The sequence below is a fragment of the Clarias gariepinus genome, chromosome 9, assembly GCF_024256425.1.
Source record: "Clarias gariepinus isolate MV-2021 ecotype Netherlands chromosome 9, CGAR_prim_01v2, whole genome shotgun sequence".
Classification (NCBI taxonomy): Eukaryota; Metazoa; Chordata; class Actinopteri; order Siluriformes; family Clariidae; genus Clarias; species Clarias gariepinus.
In genome coordinates, this window is record NC_071108.1 from 3,430,875 (window position 1) to 3,456,875 (window position 26,001).

General features: G+C 39.5%; 1 protein-coding gene across 2 annotated transcripts in view; it reads right to left on the reverse strand.

Moving 5' to 3' along the window:
* trabd2b (TraB domain containing 2B) overlaps positions 1-26,001 on the reverse strand; it is an 80,450-nt gene that overhangs the window by 40,933 nt on the left and 13,516 nt on the right. For both annotated transcript variants that reach the window (XM_053503347.1, XM_053503345.1), the window contains exon 2: positions 21,575-22,132. In XM_053503347.1, coding sequence (XP_053359322.1) covers positions 21,575-22,132 — 558 coding nt within the window. The remainder of the gene's footprint in view (positions 1-21,574; positions 22,133-26,001) is intronic.

Genomic DNA, 26,001 nt, shown 5'->3' on the forward strand with positions numbered 1-26,001 from the left:
TACAGCCCTCAGTTTTAACTAAGCTCATCTCATATTTCAAAAAACTGGAAGAGAAATTTATAAACGGCATTTTGGCAATTGGAGTTTGCAGCAGAAAGACAGATCCCAATCACTGGGAGACTAGCAGCAGTATCAGTGTTCCCTTGGAGCATTTAGATCACTTTAAAACTGTTATAAATGTTTAATGCTAACTAGCTGTGCGGGAGGTAAAACACACTTATGACTGATAATCGAGTGATGGATGTTAGGTTTAAACAGATACAAATCATTCCCTTTTTCTTGATATTTCTTGGGAGCTTGTAAAAAAAAAAAAAAGTTAAATGAGGAAAGCCCACCTAACGCCCTTGTTCTTCAAGTTCAGCATTGTAAATGTTGTACATTATTTCCTGAGAAAAAATAAATAAAATACGGCGCCATACGAATTTAATCCGCTCAGGAGGCGAGTTCTTAAGATGAAATTTCGTATTGTGAGACACATTGTCCCATAGGAAATAGTGTAAATGCAGATAATCCGTTCCAGCCACCCAAAAATAGTACCAATGTTACCAATTTTCAGCACTTTAATAAAATTTTTGCATATAAAAATCTATCAAAACATCTAGACAAGACACTTAAACACGAAAAATATCCAATAAGTAGACATTAAACGTTACTTAACCTTTATTTATGATTTCTCTTATGATTCCGCTGCTTTAAAAAAAAAAAAAAACTGAAATCGTCTCCTTCTTGCTAATTCTTGTCTTCACTAAATCTTACGAAAAAAACAACAAAGAAAAATACAAGATTTGTCTTGGTTTTCCACTGATGCAAACAAGTTTATACGTCTCCCGGACAAATGCACGACTCGGTCCGGTCGCTCACATGCTAAAAATGTTCCGAATGTTTCATATTCGAGACAAATGTCTTGCAAAATTCCAGTTCACACAATGAAAATTCTAAAGGCGAAAAGTTAGCATGCAGAGTTACCGCTGTATTAAGACTGTCCTCAAACAATGAAATAACATGAAAGGTACCAGAGACAGTTTGGAGACCTCTTAGACTGGTTAGCAAAAACCATCATATCAGTCATTATATACTTTATTTAACCTTAATCATAAACTATACAAGTCTCTGCAAAGGAGTCGTTACTATAGAAACAAAAGAGTATTCGAGCGAGTGATTGTCAGAGCTGCAGGTATCATAAAACTAATCAACACTTTTTAACCAGATCAGAATCGAGACTTTAATGGAATCATTTATCTTACTGCAATAAGATTTTGTTCACTTTTTTTTTTTGCTCTACAGTCATTTTTGCTTATGATTTACTCACCTCATTTCTGTAGATATTACATAATGTAATGGACATCGCTGTCGTCCCCAGTAACCGGTTACTAGAGGAGCAAGACTGGAATCTTTAAACAAATTGAATTTCTCAACTTATTTGCCTCGTCTAAACGCTGCCAAATGTTAGATGTTACATTCAAACCATTTCAGCTCGGTGGTGTTAAAAGGCTTTGAGTGTGAGACGAGGTATAAGAAAGGAGAGGAAAAAACACGAATGTGAGAGAAAATTAATAAAAAGTGAAAAGAAAGAGATTCAATTGATTGAGATGTACTGTAGGCTGAATACTTTTTAAAACCCTGCCTTAATCAGGTGGTCTGCTCAGTATTTTTCCTTTGGTAAAATTTGGCATGATCTTTTGGAAATATTCTGCTTCACAAAAACCATGTGTTAGTTTAAAGGAAGAAAGGAAAATCACTAAAGTTGTGTAATCTGCAACTAATAGCTTTCCGAACTACAAACAATATACATAAACACAACTTCGCTCATTCTGTAAGTCATGTTTGGACAAAGCGCGTCCTTACACGGGCCGCTGGAAATATTTACAGCCTATATTTAGAGTCTATACTGTGATTTTACTTCCGCGCAGATGTCCACTTCTGAAAAAAGGTTTTAGTGAGACACTCGGGTCGTTATAATGAAAAAAAAAATGTAAACCAACTTGTTGGCTTTGAACAGAGCGATACATTCAGCAGAATTTCAATGGCGCTCATGATGACAAAGAGTAAAGCATGGTGGTGGTAGCATCACCTTTTATTAGGAGATACCGGGAGACCGGTCAGGACTAGGGGAGATGCAGAAAGAAGTAGAGGACAACCGGAGGCTGTTTGACAATGATAGTGACATGATAGCATGACCCTTACCTCCAGCTGGACAATTTATACGTTAGCAATGTTGTTCTGTACCCGAGAACACTTGTATATCTACACTCTCCAATACACTAGATAAGAGTATGCCCTCTAGTTAGTTTTCAAGCCTTTAATGCACACAAAGAAGAAGAATAGTACAGTGGACCTTCGGCATACGAACGCCCCCCGCTTGGGAATTTCCGATTTATGAACTAAAATTTTGGCTGGATTTTTATTTTCAGCCTACGTACTTCCGAACAACTCTTAATATACCAAACCTAAATGTGTATCATACAAAACAGACACTGCAGTGCACAAAATACGCCAATTTACAACAACATACAGTTCTAGTTTTACTGTACTTAGTACCTTGGTGTGTATGTGGATGGATTTGTAGTCCCGAGTCCTGTATACTCCGCGGCTGCGGGAATATTGTATCAGCTTCACCATCTCAACTGTGCGTATGAATAACCATTGAGACTTCCACTTCGTAACCTTTCAGTCTGTTTTTTCCTCACCAACTAGTAAATAACGCCTGGTTAAGTTACTCAAGACTCAAGACGTAATGGGTCTGCACCTGAAACTTTGAGCAAATGTCTTATAAATTCTATAAACAACATCTGAACTTCCTGTAAAACCCTCTAACGTCCAGGCCGGATCGGTTCGGATATACCCAACACACCCACAACTCGAGGGGTTTCTAGAATTTTGCCCCCTTTTACAGCCCTCACATGGTTCTTTATAAACTCTGCCCGGTTAAGGTGCGGCCCGTTCTCATATCGTGACAACCGGAAAAATGAAAAGTCTCATACAGATGACATCACTGCATTACGCTCCTTGACAAGAGACAGGAAAGGAGTTGGATAAAACCTTCTCGTCACTGGTTGTCCTGATTTGGCAGTAAAAAAAAAAATGTAGCTTAAATTTTTGTTATAGAAAGAAGGTTTTAAAGTAAGAGTGTCAGTACAGCCCCAGGGCATGCTGCTATACGAAAAGAATAAACGTGGTGGTGAGACCAGTCTACTGTATGTTTCTAACGATACGTCTCAAAGTAGCTCCCAGAACAGCTCCGGAGTAAGTTTACACTTTTGATGTTTGTTTTTAATGCGATTAATGGTCTGGAACACCATTCCACCTGAGATACAGAACATTACGGACCTTCCTCCGTTTAAAACAAAACAAAAGACTCACTTATTAATAATGGCTTTTAATATTTTATCATTTTATCATATTGCATTATTATTATTATTATTATTATTATTATTATATTTTTCATTTATTTATAATTATGTGTTTTATTTTGTTTTTGTATTTTTATTTCTATTTTTATTGACATTTTTAGCGCCGTGAAGCACTTTGGTTCAACCTCGGTTGCTGTAAAGTGCTATATAAATAAATAAATGTTGATTTGATTAACCTAAAGTGTGCTTCTTGATGTTAATAGGATGACTTATCATGTTACTAAGATACTACAAAGTGGAAATGTCCTCAGAGAAAGAAAGAGACACAGACAGAGACAGATGTCTGGATTCATTCAGACACCATTGACGAACAATTTTTATAAGCTGCACACATACAGCAAGTCAGTTATTATATGAGAAATATGCTTGTATATACGGTATAGTGTGTGTGTGTGTGTGTGTGTGTGTGTGTATCCACACACTGGGATGACCACAGCACTCCATACAAAGCGTTATGGCTCATACTGAAGCAGGGGTCAGGCAGAGGTGAGCGGTGAACTCTCCTACAGTATAAGCTCAGATAAACCCTCAGGAAGTGAGAAAGGTCACGACCCTGGGACGATCCTGATAACCTGCACTAAATCTGTCTGGCTTTGAATAGAGAAGTCGTGTTTCAGCGCAAGAAAAACAACAGGAGTCGATCTCATCATCTCAGGTAACGGGAGATATGATAAGATCAAAGGCAGTACCTGGAGATAATAGGCTGTGTGTGTGTGTGTGTGTGTGTGTGAAGGAATGTGTATATAAAAATTTTAGATCTTTGTCAAACTTAAAAGAATTCACAGTTGCTTTTGTGTGTGTGTGTGTGTGTGTGTGTGTGTGTGTGTGTTTTAGTTCATTGCACAAGTTCATGCTTTCTTGAAACCTCCATATGATCATCTGGATCATGATAACTGCTTATCCGTGCAAAAGTGTTAAAATCTGTGTGTGCGTGTGTGTGTGTGTGTGTGCAAGTTATAATAAAAAAGTTTTTTATACGTTTTTTTTATGCATTGAAATAAATCAAAATCAGTAAATTTTGTGCTATTGTTCAGATAAAAAGCACCAGAAAACATCTTTTTAATATATTTGGAAACAAAGTATAAAAACAACAGACTTCACTTAAAAAAACTAAAAGAAAAAAAAGCACAAGTTATGGTTCATCATCATTTTTTGTGAGTCTGTACTGGCTGAGGTTTAAACCTGCAAGTCAGATCTTTACCTAATGTGCACAAAACCCTCCCTCTGGCTCAACACTTTATATACGAGCTACAGTAAATAAGGCTAGGCTAGCAGGCTAGCCTCGTTAGCCGAATTTAGCCTTGTTTTTAACTTATATGTCACTGTATCTTACATACTATACCCCGTTTTCTATTCCTCAGACAAAACTTTGAAAAGGTGGGAATGTGATGATCCTGATGTATTTAAGTTTAACTGGTTTTTGTGGTTTTAGCCTTTTTTGTTGAGAAGCGCTCTTTTGTGACATTTGTTCGCAATTCCCAGCATGCACTTCACAATCATCTGTTGAATCATAATCAACTATGGCGTGTGTTTGTTTCCATAGTTGTTGTTATCATTAGCATTAGCATCCGCAGTCCCTAGCCATAATCACAGTTGTCATGTTCATGATCGTACCTCGTCTATGTTTTATTCGACCACGATGTCACTCCACTTAAGTAAACATCTGTCTACACTGGCCTCCTCATCAAAGGCTTGGTGAGGTCCAGAACAAACAGATATTTCTGGATCCTGCGTTTTGATCGGTTTTGGAAACGTACCTCCTCAAAGGGGAGTTAGGGGGCGGTTCATTTAAAGCTACAGGCACTGAAACAGGAGTTTGGAAAAGGAGTAAGAGAAACTCTAAAGCTTATGCAGATTTGTTTTAAAGGGAGTGGAACATGTAATCTGTAGCGATAGAAAATCACACGTATCACAACATTTCTAAACATTTAGAACTACAGTAGCTCATTTCAAAAAGCTTTAAAATTTTTAACAATTCCAACATTTTAAAAACATCTAATATTCTACATTTTTTTACTAGATGTGCCTGAGACTTTAATGGCACACTCATAAGCATGTATTAAAAAATATACTAATAACTAATAACTTTTTCAAGGTTATTTTTTTATATATAACGATGTTTTCCATTTAAATTTCAAAGTAGCGTATCTTCTCTTTCCGTAGGCCGATTGTGATAAAACAAAGTTTATATGTTACCCTAAGTTCGACCAAATACACCTGTGAAAATCCTATTATACTTTGTTCAGTAGTTTTTACGTGATGCATGCACAAACAAACAGACAAACAAAAATTCCAAAAAAACATCTTGATGTGGTCTATTATCTTACGTCGTCCCCAAATTGTTTTTTTGGTAAAATATCTTCAGTTTACAATTTTATTATGTTATATATTATGTTCTGACTGCATTTCATAAACAAACTAATATAAAATAAATGTAAAAATTATGGCTGTGACCTATGTCACATAGGGCTTTTAATTCTGAAATTGAAAAAAAAAACATAGGAATAATATCATAATTATGGCTTGATATCTTATAATTATGACCTACTTTTTGTGTTCCACAATCTTCCACAACAATAATGAAATAAAAAGCATGGTGATCCTTGAGGACTTTGGGCGTTTAGGTTTTCCCCAAAAAATATAAAAATACCTTCAGCTATGCAAATTAATAATTAATACTTTTCCTTGTGTTGTCGAACTTGTGTCTAATTCTCTCGCCCACTTGATCCAAGAAGGGTTTTTGTTCTCCCTGGATCCACTGGATAGGCCGAGGCGAGGCCGCTAAAGCCCAGCAGAAGCGGCGTTTCCAGCCCGTACAGGAATGCAGGAAACAGGAGCCGGCTAAAGGGGAAAACCGAGGTGCATTTTTTGGCATCGGGAATCCCGGCGTGTGGAAATGCACTTTGCATTTCTCACGTTACCGGCCACCTTGGACGGAGGCCGATTAGTCACGATCCTCCGCGACGCGCAGAATTCATTAGTGCCGTCGCAGAACGGGTTCAGTAGGACGCCGCGGAGATTCGCCTGCTGATGGACGTGATTAATCAGGACGACGTCTCCTGGAAGATGGATTCATCAATTTGTTGGCCTTAAGGGAACGCAAAAGAAAAACATCTGGACAGCATGCTTCATTTTAAAAAGGAAAATCTTCGATTTCAGCTTTATTAAACGAGACAGCTGCGGGTTCAGCAGAAGCAAAAAATGTAGCGTCGGAATGCTAACTGAAATCGATCTCTCTCTTTTTTTTCCATGAACCCGAATCTGTTTCTTTGATATACAACAATGTTTCTGCAACGCGCGGTGAGCAAAGGCAGGACTCGAAGTGCGCCTAATTAGGACGGATCCCAAAAATCATAGTCCAAGTGCGTAGCTCGAAGGTACGCGGGCAGACGGAGACAAAGTAGGATGACGTGGAAATATAAAGGCGCGCGAGTCAAAACCAGGTCGAGCGTAATGAGGTAATAAATGTAGAAAAAGACTTGTGAGAAGAAAAAGAAACAGCAGGGGATAAAGAGGCAAACTAATCAGGGAATGAACACGGAACAGGTGAACACAACACGGCAACAAATCAGTGATGGAACAGGAACAGAGACGAGACTAAAGCGCTGGGGCGCACAGGAATATAAACAAACACAAACACAAATGATGTGAGCGGAAAAATAAACGGAGAGAGGCAAGCGGCTACAGGTTCACTAAAAGTACAACTAAGTGAGTGAGGAACAAAAAACTTTGTGCATAAACCAGACAAATCTAAACTTGGAAATAACCCCTTTTTTTTTGTTTGTTTTTAAATTAGAGCTACAAGGCGGACGACATTAAAGTGTAACAAACTACCCAGCATGTAATCAAGCTTAAAATCATGTGTTTCTTTCTCAGGACAGCAAACTGCATCTAATGCATTTATGTCGTTTGATCTAAAGATTTTTTTTTTATTGTCCCATAGTTTGAGCAGCATTATGTGACCGTATATGGCACGGTTTCCAATGACGTGCGCGCACACAGAAACAAAAAGCAGGCTGATACAGAGAGAGAAAATGGATCTTTAACCTCTCTAATGAGACTTTCTTTTGCTTTACACGCGCGCTGTACACACACACATACAGACACAAAATAAAATGTGTTTTACACACACATGATCACAGTGTTATAGTAAACAGTACACACGTGCACGGATGTTTAGTATACCAGTAAGAGACTCGCACTAAGACTCAGCAGGGGAGTCTTAGTGGACCAGGGGTAGCTCAGTGGTTAAGGCATTGGACTACGGTTCGGAAGATCCCAGGTTCAAACCCGACAACCGCCAAGTTGCCACTGTTGGGCCCGTGAGCGAGGCCCTTAACCCTCAACTGCTCAGATGTGTAATGAGATAAAAATGTAAGTCGCTCTGGATAAGAGCGTCTGCCAAATGCCCAAATGTAAATCGTCGATTACCCACAATTCCGCTGCACAAGAGAGAGAAAAAACGGTTGGTTGGTTAGTTGTGATCACGTGATGCTCGGCGTCAAAACAAGAAGCACATGCGTGATACATGATACTCGTTACTCGTAAACCAAGACTTGTTTGTTTTCCAAGTCAACATTTATTAAGAATCTTTGCTGGTCTAGCGGAACACTTGAAAATCGCGTTACTCCCAATCCGAGGTTTCACTTAACTAGTGTTACCGTGGTAATTCAAACATTACCATGGTATGCACCACAAGAGGTTACCGTGGTAGTACTTGTTATGTCCGGGGGACCAAAAGTGCTCGAGCACCTGCCCCTTTGCCCCTTGATATCCAAAGTGGCATTTTAGTTTTTGTTTTGTTGTTGCTTTTGTGAAGGCCGACCAAAACAGTTTTTTTGTACTTGTGTAATAATGAAGCCATAAAATAAACATGTATAACAAAGTTTGCGCAGTACTGTCCGTTATAGTTATTATTATGTTCTTATAGCGTTATTATTCATGATATTAATATAAAAAATGAAAAAAAAAAGATGCAAGAGATTTTTAATTATGGCTAGAAAAACAATAGATTAAAGTACAGTTGAAATTTGTGCCTCATTCCTAGATGGAGTAAAAATCATGAGGTCAGACGAAGAGCTCTAACCCTTGGCTAAAGTTTGTTTTGGCTATAAATGTTGCTTTTAATGCTGATCATCGTTAAGACATCACATGGCACGTCTGGCTGTAAGTAACAACTAGATCTCCTGTAATCTCCTGCCCGTGAGTGTTTAACTCCTCCTGGATACCAGACATCAATTAAGAGGCAACAAAGTCATTAAGGCGGCTCTCGGCTAACCCCGTGCCCGATGGCGCATTGGTGGGTAACAACTTCCTGCAATGTCTCTTGAGATATTTCTTCTGAACAAGATTTCAATCTTGAGTCTCTGCACATTCCCAGCATCATACTCCTGCCAGAGGAATTGATATTTATATATATTTTTTAAAATCACCCAATTTTCCACTTACGGCTAAATCAGCCGAACAAACCATCACAGCTTTACTTTGAATGTCAAAGAGTCCAATGATAACATCGTGTCCTCGGGGTACAGCGAGCGACAGATTAGCTAAAGGCCCTTCGCACTCGCACACACACCGCTTTCACCGTGTGTGTAGAGCTGGTAGTCTAAGAGCACTGCGCTGTAGGATCCGAGACCCTCTCGGTGACCCAGGGGGTCATAGGTTTAATCCCAAAGCTGATGTCTGATAATCTACCGAAAATACTGAAAATTCAGGGCACTTAACCCTCGAAAACTCTTCAGGGGAATTTTCCAACGAGAGAACTTTAATGTAATTGAAAAATGGGCTGCTTTTATAACCTTCTTATGTCTGGAACAGTCTCTGTCTTGGGGTTTGAAAAGTTTCCTGACAACTCTGACAATGTACTGTAAATAGTGGAAAGTTCATATTATTGCGTACTGTATGAACATACAAGTCAAACCAGGACTTTTTTTTTTTTACTGTGCAGAATAACAAAAGACATTTATGAGATTAAATCTCACTTTATTTCTCTATACATAATCCCCTGCTACACTGATGCACTTACAGTATCCCAGTGTTTCACTAGTGCTTGGACACCATCAAGGTTAGAAAGTTCTCTCAGTACACCAGAGCCATGTTTGGACTGAAGCCCCGGCCTCCCAGGAACCCCAAAGATGCCCCAAAGATAATGTAGAAATGGGTTTTAGTGAGGTCAGGACTTCGCTTTTACGCCGTAATTCAGCTGAAAATTGTACATGTGTTTCCAAAACAAATACTCTTATAAAGGATTTATTTTTATTAGATATTAGTTATGAAATATTTTACAGTTTTAAAAACTGTAAAACGTAAAACTTGAACAAAACAAATTCAATGTGACAGTTGGTGAATAACATAATAACAATATGAGATACTATAAATTTTTTTATATATTTCGTTATTTTCCACAAATATAAATGACCTACGTAGGAGCCCTATTTTACAGCGATAGTTTGAGTTTCTTCAAGTCTCTGTGTGCATGAAGTTTGCATGTTCTCCCTGTGCTTGGTGGGTTTCCTCCAGGTATTCCAGTTTCCTCCAAAAGACCTGTAGATTAGACTGACTGGTGTCCCCAAAAATTTGCCTGTAGTGGCATATATCTGTTTATATCATATCCGTTTATGGTACATTATCAGGTTTTTGTATACTGTACAGAATTATTAGGACTCGGACCAGAATACTGAAGCTCATCAAACGTTCTCGAAAGGGCTGGAAAGGCGACCTGTTGTTTAAGCCTTAGAAAGCATTATAACAAGCTTTGCAGGATTAAATTCATTGCGTTAGAAATCTTGAAATCTAGGCACAGTTTGTGTCTTCTTGCACGCCCGTTGATTTGCAGCTGAGATCAAAGATAATGCAGACAAAGCCACAGTTAAAAGGATCTAAAATAATCTACGGACGGAAGCATGAATGCAAAAACAAGCCGTCTACTGTATGCGCTCGGTTATCTTGCATGTACCTGTGTCCTTGTTTGTCCTCTTGTTTGTGTCCATCACACACCTGATTACTAAAGCAAATTCCATGTATGCTTGTCGTATCGCTCATGCGGCGATAAAGTGTTTGGGAAAGTACGAAATACGAGAGCGACGCAGTGATGTGGGCACGCAACGTCCTGTAGAGCGTTTGAAAATGGATCTTAGATTTAAGCGTCTGCGAACAAGTAAATCGAACTCCGACTTGTTTCAGCGTATCGTTTAGAATCTTTAAGATCGAACACTGGAATCCAGGCGGAGGAAGCTGGTAGCTGGCTAACAGGAGCGCAGCGATTATCTTGCCAACAGTGAGGTGGCTGCTTTTTCCATCACGCAGTGCCTCCATCCATTACGAGGCAGCTCTGGAATGTAAATATTTACACCCAGGGGGAAGGTCAGGCGCTCTTTAATTTCTTCATTTAAACATGCACTATTTACACGAGATCCATCCAAACAAGCACGAAGTGAAGTCGCTGACATGCCGCGGTCCTCATACTGTAGGAAGGTCCTTGGCTCGGAAAGGACGCCAATATTTCGGCTGATCCGGTCTGTAGGACGCCGTCCAAGAACCATCAGCGTGTCAGCACGCAGAGCTCAGGGGGACTACGTTAGATAAAGATGCAGTATGACTGAATGGAAACAAACACTCGTGCCATGTACAGCGTCCGAGCCCGTGATCCGACGCTCAGGTCCCGACACGGTTTATTAGATATTAACACGTCTAGGAATCTTGTCTTAATGAGAAACACTCGGGACGGACAAAAACAAAGAAGCTTTAGAGTTAAAGTGAAGATCTACACAGGAATATAGTATATATATATTATATATATATTTGAATAACTAATGGCACTAAGTGAAAAGCCTGCTAGAGTGGTACAACAGAGGAACGCTCACCCAGGAATTCATAACCCAAAAAATCCAAAAAGTCCACATCCTGACGACACCACAGCCCGGCATGCCGTGACTCCGAGAGAGAGCGCAAACATGGGCAGGGAGGAAGGACACTCGGTCTCCCGGTCAATCAGGGACACTAAGCCTGAGTCGTTGGCATCACGTTGAGCTCACGTATGCCAAAGAAGGCAGTTGGCACGGTCTGAAAACATGTGGTGGCTTGATATGCCTTGGAGGAAGCATGTCCTCGCTCTCCGCTCTTGTGAGAATCAATAACGAGTGGGTAGGAAATGGCAAACTGGAAAAAAACAGCATTTTTTCTACTTTAAAATATGAAGGTTAAATCACCTGATAGACAATTTAATATCTTTGTTCCTACTCCAAAAGGATTTAACACCTAACATCACACAACTTTTCTCTTTGGGGCATCAGCCCCAAACAATCGTTGTACTAAAGTATGAAATTCAATTTAATTTAATTAAATTTTATTTATTAGCAATGGTCATTGTCGCAAATGTTCAAGGTTCAAAGTTCAATTTGTTGCCGACAAATTTGAATGCGGTCACATAATGGCGTGATACCCGTGTTAGCTAACATAAAGTAAGACTACATTTAAAAACAGCAAAAATACTAATAAAAAACAAAAGAGCATTTATTACTAAAACTGGTCACATAAGAAACTAATAATGATAAATCTATAGAAATAAACGAAAGTACATTATATGTACATTGGTCAGAACTCAATAATATCTTTCATACGGTACGTTTCATACTGTACATTGGAGGACCTGAAACCTGTCTCAGAAAAATTTTGGAAGACACAGAAAGGACGGTAACGCACCTGCACAATCCTCACGAAAAAAACAAAAGTGCGACACAGCATGGCTTACTCCAAAAAAACTAACGAAAAAAAGGCAAGTAGACTATGAAAACTGAACCCCTAAAAACGAATGGACAGCCAACGTGTGTTTATTCCTCCTGCGAAAAGCTTAGAAGCAGTTTGTCTCAAATTGTGGTGCTACAGGCAGACATGTACAGTACGTGGGCTTCAGTCCCCTTCAATAATAATAATATCACTGATCAAAATAAAGCTGATCAGATTATTTTTAGCTTTAACCTGTTAACTATTATTACAAACTCTTTTACTGTCGCAGACTTTACACCACTAAAATAATATAAAGCAGCTTTACAGAATAAAAAATGACATAAAAAATATATTGTTACGTGGTGTGGGTTGAAGAGACGCACCACGAGATGTAATAATATTTATGGGCTTCTGAGGGGGACGAAATACGCGGGTCTGAGAGTGCTTCTAAGACACGCACCGGAAGATCTCCGCTGTATCCTCGACACCTGACGGGGCTTTGGAAACAAAAAATTAAACTTTTCGTCCCCTCGGGGAGCAGGCCGCCCTTAGCGAGGTTTTACATGAGTGAAGTTTAGATACAGAGATTTCTGTAAGAGAGAAAATCCTTGAGTCAGACTGCAAAGCACCTCAGTCACCCATGGACTCCCTCCTACATGAGGTCATCTCTGACATCTGCAAAGTCGTAACCTTTGACCCTTTCCGAAAGCACGGCGCCGCTGACGCGGGGGTGTTTGGTTTACCTTCAGGCGTGTATATCGTGTGCTCTGGATGTTTGTGCACACTTTAGCGCTTTGCTAGGATTAGAAGGCAGCTAGTGTGCTAGGCAGACAGCGATTTGGTACAAAATAAAAGTTTTCACTTTCTTTTCCTCTCTTCGCTCAATTAATGGTCCTTGGTTTAGAAAATTCTTGCAAACCAAACAAATTCTAAACAAAACAGAAGTTGCTAGCAATGTCATATTTGTCTTCATACTGTATCTGAATGCAGGAGACAAACCTACCGTCAGAATTAACTAGCTAATGTACATACTCAGACACGTAGCTAACCATCTAACCTGGTCATTACTACGGCTAGTTATTATACACTACATTATAATATTACTAGTGAAGTAGTAAAGAGTTAGTAGAAACAGTTTAAAGCAAAAAATAATCTGATAGATAAAGCTTTAATGTAGTCTGTGATATTATTATTTTAGTTTGAAGCCCACGAACATGTCTGTCTGCAACAAAGACAAACCCTTAATTTTTTTAAACTGTAATTTAAAAAATGTAGTTTGGTGTAACCGCACCTCCAGGGTCCGGGTTCGATTTACGGAGTTTGCATCTTCTCCCCGTGCTTGGTGGGTTTCCTCCGAGTACTCCGGTTTCCTCCCACAGTCCAAAGATATGAAGGTTAGGCTAATTGGCGTTCCCAAATTGCCCGTAGTGTGTGAATGGGTGTGTGAGTGTGTGTGAGTGTGTGTAACCCCTGCGATGAATTGGCATCCTGTCCAGGGTGTACCTCCTAGGGAAGGCGTCCGGTCACCGCGACCCTAAATACAGGATAAAGCGGTATAGAAGATGAGTGAGAGTGAGTGAGTTTGTTGTGACATAATATTATTATTATATATTATATTATATAAGTATTGATTTCCATTGAACTGGTGGCAACATATTAGAATCTTTTTAGATTTTAAATCTACCGTCATTTCATCTCATTATAATCAATGGGAAAGAGAGGTTACAGGAAAGTTAATATTTACGCCTTGTTTACACTAAGTTGTCCTTCTTTCATCATCAGACAAATACACTCCCTGTTCGGTAATCGGAGAGTGAATCACAGATGAGAAATGGAAAAAGTAGATAAAAGGATAAAGATGAAGTTTTGTCTTAAAACCACTCCAGCGTGTTAAAATTCACTTATACCACTTCAGCGCTGTTATTTCAGCCAAAGTGAAAATATGAACTAATCCCAGTCAAAATATTCACCTTATCTTTTCTAATTAATATCTATTGGTGTAGGTGTTTGTTTACATTGAGACAATGTACAGACAAAACCTTTCTTTTATTTCACCCAAAAAAAACAAAACAATTTTTTTGTTCTGCATCAGATGCGCCTCAATGACCGGTGACACAAAAAGGTTTTTAGCCGCTATTGAGTCCCTGAACTTGTCCATTAAACATGAAATCAGCTGACCCGACCAGAGATAATCTGTTCCCCCTCCACCCTTACAGACAGACCAGTTTCCTGCAGATTTATTCCACTTCTCCCCTGGGCGTGTCCTGTGTGCTCTGAGTGCTTTAGCGAGCAGTGTGGCCCTGCTGTCTGCGCCTGTCTTCCTGTGGAGCTCTGGAGATGAACCATACGCTCTCCTCAGCTTCCTTCGACCCACCTGAGAGCTTTCAGGCCAGACCCCGCTTCCCTTAAATAAAAACACACATCATCATATCTGGCACCCCGATGTCCCGTGAGCGGTGACGCGCCATCTGAACATGAGTTCTGTTCCCCTGTAACAGAGAGCGATCGTTTTCAGCGCTGCCTTAGTATGAGATTTTGAGAAGACTGAAAGAGAGAGTAAAAGAAATCGAGCTCTACATGAAAAGTGAACTCTATCACGAACTTTATCAGAAAAACTCTGAAAAGCTTCGACACTTCCGCAACCGCAGCTATATCGCATTTACAGGCCGTCCCCAGGTTACGAGGTGTTCCAGTAACATACAGAAGCACTTCTCGACATACTGAAACAACTTGAACATAATAATACAGTAAATGCACGGGGCGTTCAGGTCAAACCGGGACTTGTGATGATACCAAATTTCTGCTGAATAAAGGAGTGAAAGCTATTGACATTTAGAGAAGACTTCAAGCACAGCACGGTGATGACATCTTAAAGACGGCCGTACATCCGTGAATGATGAGGTGATCACTGCACTCGTCCTTGTAAACATTCAGCGTCCGATCGCTGAAAATCGACAAATACTGTAGATGCAATCGTCCACCAACACCACTTACAGTACATGTTACAGGAACTCGGCTGGGAGTTATCGCCATCCGTTCCCCGTGCAGTCCTGATCTCACACCAAACCATTTCAATATGTTTTTGGCCATTAAAGGAGTTCCTGGGAGGCCAGCGTTACAGGCTGATCATGGAAAACTTGATGGTGTCCAAGCACTAGTGAAACACCGGGATGAGTGCATTAGTGTAGCAGGGGATTATATATATATATATATATAGAGAGAGAGAGAGAGAAATAAAGGGAGTTTTTACTCTCAGGACTGTGTTCTGTTTTTCTGCACGATCGAAATTCCTGCGCTGACTTGCGCGGCCCCTTGTAATTATGATGATTAATAAAAATAAAAAATAAAATAAAACGCAAAAACGAGGTTGGGAACCCACAAGCTTCTCATCATGGATCCCACTGTGGGAACCTCCGGCCTGAGCGAGTGATGAAACCAAATCACAGTGAAGATCATGAGTGTGTTTGTCATTTCTGTGGAGATGTTCGGTATGTAATCGATAGCCTGGTTTATTTTTGTGAATTTCCAGCCCTCTAACCTCCTCGCTGCGTGTTTTTTTAAGGAGGTTTGTCTTTCCAGACTGCAGATTGTCGTTAGCTTCTCCGGCCGTGTGCAGCGAGTGCTTTGGGTTTCAGTTTACTCGGTTACACAGACAGAGCAAACACGGGAAACGCAACGCGAAGTGCAAATAAGCAGCGGTATTGTGCGTTCCGAGCGTCTCATTTACACAATAAATCTCTCATCCCGCCGTAGTCCTGGCGCTACTACACCCGGGGACGATCGTCCTGTAGGAGAGACGCTTTGTTTGGTGCCAGAGAACGTCTGAGTCCGTACATGACAGTACTGGATGCGACGCCAAACCTACAGCTGCGTGACTTAATCGCTTTTGTAATTCATTCAGTCTTTTGTCGGTCGGTTCAAGTTATTAAATTAATGAGTGACTTTTTGATTCAGAATCGATTCACACTTTTTAAACTTGTACACAAACTTTAAAATTTATGGATTCCACAACAACAAACACAAGCTGTCAAACTCATCACAAGGTCAGATCAGCGTCTCAGCCCCTGGTAGTGTAGTTCATGACGCACACGCAGCTGAGAGTCGAACCTGTGTTTGTGCTCATGCTGACAATCAGCTCAGACGCTGAAAAATGATTTTTTGTGGAAACATTTTGATTCCAAGGAGAAAAAAAATCCAGATGGAGCACAGAGAGGCCAAAAGTCTGAGATCACGCTGAAAATCTGGGAATATTAAAATAAAAAATTAAATAAATAAATTGTAAAAAAAAAAATTTAATCTGGTTATTTTCTGCACTATTTCTAAAAGTGTTAATGTAAGGTAGCGTCACATACTGATCATGTTAACAGCTTCGTAGAAAAATTAAATTTTTTGAGAGACCTAATCTCACAAATAATCAGTGGATCATTCGCTTTTCCATAAATTTTTTTTTTTTTAAATTAGAAAAGCACTTGTTTCGAAAAAAAAATGTGACCTGGAATTTGTTGTGTTAAATTACATTTTATAGTTTATAAGTAGTATTATATTTTTTAAGCTTAAGAGAATCATGATTTTTGTGCAACTTAACAAAGACGAATGTGGAACCCTCTGAGGAACCACATGTACTAGGGTAGAACCCGACCCTTAAGAACAGTTATTCAGGAACGCGGGGCTTTTAGGGGCGGGGCTTTAACACGTAGAGTTAACGGCGCCAAAAGCAGAAAACAAGAAAATAAAAACTCATCACAAGCAAAGCAGCTACAGACCTTCAACCAAACAATAACCATACATAAATAAATAAATAAATAAATAAATAAATAAGAAAAAGCAGACACAACAATTCACAAAAATGTGTACATAAATATAGAGGCGTAAAAATATAACATGAATATAGAAGCGATTACTTGTAATAATTTATATATTACATAAACAATAATAATAATTTAGTAGAAAATGGCAAATGATGAAATGATACACTGACTATAAACACACAAATTTCATTTCAGCTCGAGCGCAGACAAAAAAACAACAAGTAATTCTGAAACTCATGTATAGTAAATCTTTATATAATATAAACGTATGAATAATTATTTAGATGATATGGTAAAGATTCTAATATACACTCAAGTTGTTGTCAATAACACAATCTGTAATGAAAGTTGTTGTAATAAATCTATTAAAATTGGGAAATTAAAATTAAAGCTTCATTATTGTTTATAAAACTTTTTTATTAAAAAGTTTTATTATTGTTCTCATTAGGGCTGAACAATACGGTAAAAAAATCATACTGCGAATATTTTGACATGTACCACACTTCATTTAACTTATACTTTATATGAATGATATTGGGTCATTTATTTCTTTTTTAATTGAATTAGCTATTACAGGTACAATTTTGTATTTAAAGCTATTTATCTAACAGCAAACAAAGGGGCAAATGATCTCATTAAGACGCTGCTTGCCAATATTTCTTTACCAACTCTAAATTATATATATATATATAAAAAAAAATTACATTTTTAACAAATTCAATATAAATTTCTGAATGTATAACCTGTAATAAATTGCATCTCATTTGGAATTAAGGTGGTGATGTGGTTCAGGTCGTGATGTGGTTACGGTCGTGCTCCTGTAGCTCTGTTCCTCAGACCTTAAGGCTCCACCTTACTGTACGTCCTGGAAATGTTTAGTTCTTAAAAATGTTGGTAAAAATGTTGCTCATGATTTGAGGGGAAACAGGAAACAGATGAAAAGATGAAAGGAGGTTTAATCCCGTGTCGAAGCCCCGACGCTCCTCCTTGTTCTGGTTGGCGAATTAGAGAGAAGTCAAAGTCTTCACCTTTTATTAGGACTCCAGCTGGCAGTGTTTGGCTCCGTTCCCACCCAGTCCATGTCTCTCTGCCTCAGATCATCTACAGTATGTCTCCCATTAAGCCCTGCTCTACAGTACCTCCTCAGGCGCTCTCGGTTCGACTCCCTCACTCCCTCCCTCGAGTTCCAGCCCGTCACGCTTATTTTAAAGCTGTCCTTTCCATTTCATGCTCGTTTAGCTCTTCTGGGACCGTCTTTAGGCGGAGACCCACAGGAAGTCCACATGTTCAAACAAGCCCCTGATTGGAGCCGTGATTAAAAAAGAGCTCGCCATTTACGTTTTGGCCAGAAACTTCCTCTCTGGCTGCGAGCGCCGCGTAACAGCTGACGCAGAACATCCAACGCGGCTCTCATTACCGTGACACGCGATACGCTTTATGCACAGTTTAGAAGTAATTGGAAATGACTCCCAAAAGGTGTAGGAGACACGGGGTTCCCTAAACAGCACGCTGCCATTCCACAAACTCCTACATTCCGACAATCACACACGGCCTACACGCGTGTTTATTCTGCTAAGCGTTACTGCGCGGGAATCCAACCCCATCCGAGAAGGTTCTCGGACAAATCACAGTGTTGGTGCTGATTTTATTTATTTTTTATTTTTTATATAATACAGAAATGTGTGTGTGCCAATGAAGCCCCTTCTGAAGTTTATGTAACATGAAAGTGACTAATCTTGCGTCCCTAGAAAGACGATTTTATATGTGGGCCAAAAAATGACCATTTTTCAGCGTCTCACTGTCTCACTTCAAACAATAATCATTTAAAATGCAAATTATTTATATTTATTTATGAGTATTAATAGTAAAATTGGTGTAAGCTTCCAGACGAAGTAAAACATTGTTGTTTAAATAGTTTTTTAGTGAACGCTTAAAAAGCAAAAAATCCGTAGTGTCCGTAACCATGTCAAATTCAAGTTGCGATATCTTGACAATTTAGCATTTTAGGAAAATACACTTTTTCAGGTTTATGTCTTATCATGTGAAATCTAAATAGGTCAAGTTTCATCTGAATGACGGTTCAGATCGTTGAAAGATTTTAACTGAAAAAAGTTATCCAATCTGCATTTCTTATTTCCAAGCAGCTTTGTTTCTTCTCATGTAATGTTTGGACTTTATTCTGAACAGTTCCAGGCAATGAAACGATTTTTTTTTCACATATCCCAGTTAGGAAGCTGGGGTCAAAGTGCAATTAGGAAGGAATAAGTGCCTTGCTCAAGGGCTCAACAGTGGCAACGTGCCGGTGCTGGGACTCGAACCCCTGACCTACTGATCAGAAACCCAGTAACCCAGAGCCTTAACCTGTTGAGCCACCACTGCACTTACTGGTTTTTGCCTCCCATCTCGATTTCCGGGTTCGTTTCTCTGACGGCTCGACTCACGAGTTTTGCCTGAGGATTTGTATTTATTAATAAGCGCGCTCCCAGTTACATCCACCAGCCGCTTCTGTCACACTCAGACGTGTTGACAAATATCACTTACCGACTCTCACGTCTCTCATGACTCTCTTAGCGTTTTTTTTTTCTTCTTTTTTATTCCCGTGCACTGTGGCATGGATAAATAGAGTGTTACCTTTCAACTACTTGCAGGGACACATTCGAAAGCTGGAATTTCATCCATGCTCGGGTTCACTTGAGTTCATCCGGGTACGCAGGACAAATTAAAAAAATGTCTGAAAAACCGTCCAGAAATCTTTCTCACACTCGGGCTGGGAACGAGACGGGCGCTCCGACCTCGCCGGAAAAGGAGCCGGTGCGCGGCTTAAACGATTTCCCACGATTCCTCACCGCGCACTTTTGACAGCATAGTTAGGAGGATGAAAAGTGAGACTCCGTGTAGCTCATGCAAGGTCTCAAATTAGAGTCCTGCTGCCTTGCAGGTTCAGTTGCAGCAAATCGATCTGGGAGTGTGTGTGTGAGTGTGTGTGTGTGTGTGTGTCACCTAGCGAAGACTTCATGCACCGGAGTGGAAATGACATACCTGAACGATGCTTTTTATATACACTGCGCAATTAAAGGCAGATAGTCTCCATGCCTGTGTCATCACGTAATTAGGTTATGCGTCTTTCAGTGCGCGGTCACAGGACACCGCGTAACGCGATCCCTCCAAACTGCTCATCGTTCATCTTAGCCCAGATCTATCAATCTACTCAGCGGCGCGGCTCTCTCCCAGAACCGCCGACGCACGATCAGACATCAGTCTCCTTCGCCTTTCTGTGTCCTGCTCCTGTTTGTCAGTACGTAATAAATACCACCTGATCTACAACCGCGTCGGCTCCGACCGCCGATTTCCTCCAGCAGATACACGCAATAAATCAGTGCAATAAAAGTCAACACGCGGGTGGTGATGTCATCAGCACGAGACTGTCATCACTGGATTATACCCAGAACCACTGGGTCCGACACATCCTCTCCAGAGGGTCCATGTCTGTTAGCGGACTAGCAGATAAACCACGCCCATTTAGCCCTGCTTTTTTCCTTGCCTGCTTCCGAGACGCCATTAGCGTCGTTTTGATGGATTTAAGATGCTTAGTTTTTTCAATTCCAGGTCGTATCTCGGTCCCGTGGCTTTATTAGCCGCTGGTCTTCGCCTGAACCGCGTTAGCAGGAACTATTAAACCGTCGTTCGACGCTTCTTCGTGTCATGCTTCCTGTAGCCTTGGTTTTGTGTTCCAACGTTCTGTTATTGTTTTACTTTGAGCCGTTTTCCTTATAAAACAAGGGATCACTGTGTTGGGGTCACTTGCAAATTTTTTGGTTTTTGTTTAGTGATTTATTTTCTACCTTCGACAACAATACTGGAGATTTCAAAACTATGAAATAACACAAATTGAATTCGGTAATGAATTAACAACAACATCAACACTAACAGTCAGTTGTTATTTTAAGACACGAAGGTCGGCCTTTCTGGAACAGTTTATGTAAGGACAGTATCGTGTCGAGTGTGTTTGTAAAACCCATCAAGCTCCATGATGAAACCGTCTCTCATGAAGACCTTCCCAGGAAAACAAGACCAAAACTGAGCTCTGCTGCAGAGGAGACGTTCATTTAGATTCACCAGCCTCAGAAATCACCAATTAACAACCAGCACCTCGGATTAGAGTCGTTATGAAGCTTTACAGAGCAGAAGGAGCAGATAAACATCTCAATATCAACTGTTCAGAGGAGATTATTGTGTGTTTTGGATAATAAACGCCTTCAGTATTGTTTTAGTATAGAAAGAAATAAACATCATGAAGTTAGAAGGGGTGTACAAACTTTTGAGCAGTACGTTACACAAACATCAGACACTACACTAAAATTTGGGAACAGCGATTAGTCGGATCTTCACCCAGCACGGGGAGAACATGCACACAGAGCCAAGGTGGGAATCGAACCCAAACCCTGGAGGTGCAGGACGACAGTGCTGACCACCACGCCCTAAACAAAGACATCTTTAAGGCTTTTTTAAATGAATGCAACATTTAAATGGGTGAAATGTAAAGCCATCAGCACAAAGACCACATCTACCTGGGGATGGACACACACACACTTCTCTTTAACCATCCACACACACACACACACACACACTGACCTGTGAGAAGCTGAGTCCGTTCAGCGGGTGACACTGCTCCTCGACGTTCTCCACAGCTCCGGTCTTCTTGCCCATGCGCTCGGCCTCGCGGGCGAGGAACAGGTCGAGCACAGGAGCGCCGCGCCACCTGACGTCCCACTCCGTCAGCGAGTTGACCATCAGCATCACCCAGACGGGACGCTTGCGCTCCCAGTCTCCTGCGATGGCCTTGAACAGGTAGTCGGCGTAGAAGCGCTGCTCGGCCCTCACCCACGCCGGCATCATGTGTCTCACGTAGTCCAGGTGCCGCTTCAGTCGGAGGTAGATGTCCCGGGGGAGCAGACTCCTCAGGCTCTCTCCGTTAGGTAGGAGCTGACAGCTGGCCAGCTCGGACACGGTCACGGGGTCGGTGAGGTTGAGCTCGAAGAAGACGCTCGTGCTGCTCTGGAAGGCCCGCTTGGAGCTCTCGGGCACGAAGTCCCAGACGCGTGTGTACGGCACATGGATGGTGCCGAACAGGTAGGAGGGCGGCTGGGGGGGAGGACGTTTCACCGTCCACAGGAACGAGTTCAGATCTCTCTGAGGAGGAGGAGGACACGCGAGAGTGACGGGATCATCTCAACAAGGATCAAATTCAAGCCCTTAAGAACATGATCAAAAATCCCTAAAGAATCACGGAGCTGCACTTACGACCCCCGAACACGTCTCAGAGGCGCTTCTGTCTCAGGTCCGAGGTACTCAAATGTAATGTAAATATGAAATAAACAATATGAAACAAAATATCTAAATTTAGGGCTGCAAATAATACATGGTTTCGATTCGTGCAATACTGTATTTAGGAATAAAGGTTACGGTTATAATATATTGTAATAATAAATGCATGTTTTAAATGTATTATTCATCATTATTATAATATTGTTAACATTATTACAACTGTTATGGCTCGGTCATAACAATAAATCTATTAAATGTCTGGGTTTTAGGAATATTAGTTAAAATAAATTAATATACAGTTAAATTGTTGTACATTTTATGTTTCATAAAAGAAAAAATAGTCGAAGCGTCAACTAGTGTAAAAAATAACCCTAAATTACATTGATAACACTCCTTACTGTACTATAATATTATATGTAAAATGTAAAAGATTATGTTTAGAGTGTGTTTAATGTTTACATGCTTTTACTTATTTCATATTTTTAGAAATGAACATTTAAAAATTTTACTGAAATTTGCAGCTAAATATGTTAATTTGCAAAAATAAACAAATTTTTAAGTAAATAGATAAATAAATAAACAATATACTGTATTGTTTAATAATTAATATAATAATTATATATACCTTTAGGAATATACAGTACTGTTTAAATGTCTTGGGTACATGCAAATAAATGCTGCAGATATTTTTAAAGGATACCTTTTAAAAAAATGTGTAATAAAATTAATTCTTTAAAGAAAACAGTCATTAATGAAACACACAAAATAAAATTAGCTATTAAGTTCCCTAAGCGTCCTGCGGAGCCACACACAGTTCTTCTGAGGACCGAGACGGCTGCGTCTCCAGGGTGCCTAAGACACCCACACAGTACTGTATATTACTGATACTGTATATTACTGATACTGTATATTACTGATACTGTATATTACTGATCTTTATACACTCAGACATGTGGATTCTGAAGGTTTGGCGTTATACAAAAAGATTCTGTTGTTAAGAAGTCAGGTGAGGTTTCTGAATGTATGTTCTGGATTCGAACACGAAGCTCCTGGAACAGCACTGATGTCAGACGCGTTAGTTTCTGACGCGCGATGGGTTTCCCCAGACGTCTCCACCGACACGCCAATACCCAGGACGTTCAACGACTGAAAATAAAGCTACGATTCAACTGCGGGAGGATCGACTGTCGCTAATGAAACTGTCAGAGGAGTGTAAATAAATCAGTTTAAATTCAGAGTCGGGTCTCAGAGCGCTCGTCTAATCAGCTGGTGTACGGGGAGCGCTGGAACACGGTGAGAGATGGGATTTTAGATGAAACTGAAATGAGATGAGTGCAAAAGCATGCAGACCAGAAAGTGCTCACAGCGTGCACGACTGAAATCCCAACCGTCGAAAAACCTGAGCGTTCAACACACACACACACACACACACGCGCGCGCGTACGGTTAAATCCCAGAGTACAGTGCTGAAGTGTTCGGCTGAACATGTCGACTTTCCTGTTGAACCAAAATCTCAAAAATATGAGTTGAAAATGTTTACCCCAGAGTGCAGCTTGACTGATATATAGACGAGAAAGAAAGACAGACACAGAGACAGACAGGACAGACAGGAAGAAGGACAGACAAAGACAGAGGAACAAAATCTAATCAGACAGACAGACAGACATAGATAGATAGATAGATAGATAGATAGATAGATAGATAGATAGATAGATAGATAGAAGACAAATAGATGGACAAAGAGACGGATAGACAAAGACACACAGGCAGACAGATGGACAGAAATCAGATGGACAGGCAGACATGGATAGATAGACAGAAGGCCAATAGTCAGACAGACAGGAAAATAGACAGACACCAGGTTTAAAAGAAACCTAAATATATTTTTATTATAAAATTACTGATGTACTTGGAGACAAATAAAAATAAAAAAACTTTTTTTGGTTCAAAAAAACAAAGGGCAACATGTACAGGTGAGGGTCCTTATCTCCTCATCTCACTAATACTGTAGTCCTCCCTTAAATATTTAAGAAGGGTTACTGCGAAACCTTATTCGTTTGTTTGTTTTTGTTTTGTTTGTTTGTTTTGTTTGTTTGTTTTGATGGTTTGTTTGTTTGTTTTGATGGTTTGTTTGTTTGTTTTATTGTTTGTTTGTTTGTTTGTTGAGTTTACTTGTTTGTGGGGTTGCGTATTTCTTAGTGAGTGAAGAATGTAATTAAAGAGTTTCTGGTTTGAATGTGGACTCACTGAAGTTGCAAGTGCGTGTTCTAATCTTTATTTATAAATACACATTAAAGGTGTTTAATCAAGATTTTTAATTGAATTTATTCATCCCTGACATATCTATTATGTAAGATATATATTTTAGCCCTGTATGTGTTTATTTATATGTCAGAGTAAACACTGTGGCTTTAAACACTGTGGCTGTAAAAAAAATTGTTTTCTTATTGCCACAGTGTTTACAGTCCTCTTACACATAAATACTTTATAAATATATATTATACATAATTATTATGTAATTATTAAATACATATAGTATTAACACTTAGTAGTTTGTGTTTCCTGTAAGTACAAATGATACTACTGATATTATTCCTAACAGAAACCCATGCGAAATTACACACACACACACACACACACACACACACACACACACACACACACGCTATTTAATAACATGGTTTTTACTGGCTGACCTTCACGTGTGTCTCCACTTTTACTGAAATTGTATTTTAAGAAAAATAATAATAACACCAGATAGACTCGTATAAGTAGACACAAGGGCCCGGACTCACTCATGCTCATTCCATCATCATCATCCTCATCATCATCTTCATCCTCGTCATCTTCATCATCACTCTCCCTTGTCACATTAGCCAAGAGGAGAACACGAGAGAAAGAAATATTTCTCTTGGCGCAATAGTTTGTTTCTTTTAGTGCAGACGTGACAGGAAGTTGGCTGAGAGGCTTTGAAGGTTGTAATTGTTTTAGCCAATGTTTTTATGGGACATAATAATAATAATAATAATAATAATAATAATAATACAATAATAATTATAAATCCTAATTTCAGCCCTAATTTTACACCATAATCCTGTTTATTTGATATTCACTTTATTTAATCCTAAGGATTATTGTTGTGTTATTAATCTGACAGATCACTGCAACATTACTGTAACAAACTCTCAAAGAAATTCCTTGCAGTTTCAAAACGATTATGACAGAAATCATGAGCATTATTTTGTCAGATATATATTTATTGCATTTTATTATTATTATTATTATTATTATTATTATTATGACCCATAAAAACATTTGCTAAAACAATTACGACTTTCAAAGCCTCTTTGCCAACTTCCTGTCACGTCTCCACTCTATTAGTGTGTATTATTAATACATTTACTTTTTATTAGACATGTTCCCTGATATTTCGTAATTGTTATCATTCTTTGTATATTTTAAGATAAATGTATATATTTATATATATAAATGGTAATGGGCATTGGTGGCACAGTGGTAGTGGTAGCCATTGGGTTGCATAGGGAAGGGCATCCGGCATAAAAAAACCTGTGCCAAGTTGTTGTGCGGATCAAGTGTGGCTGTGGTGACCCCTTGATGGAAGCAGCCAAAAGGCAAACAACAACATATACTATATAATTATTATTATTTATAATGAGTCAGTATTTAGTATTTCCTATAAATGTTTATGGTTAATCTATTATCTATACAGTAGC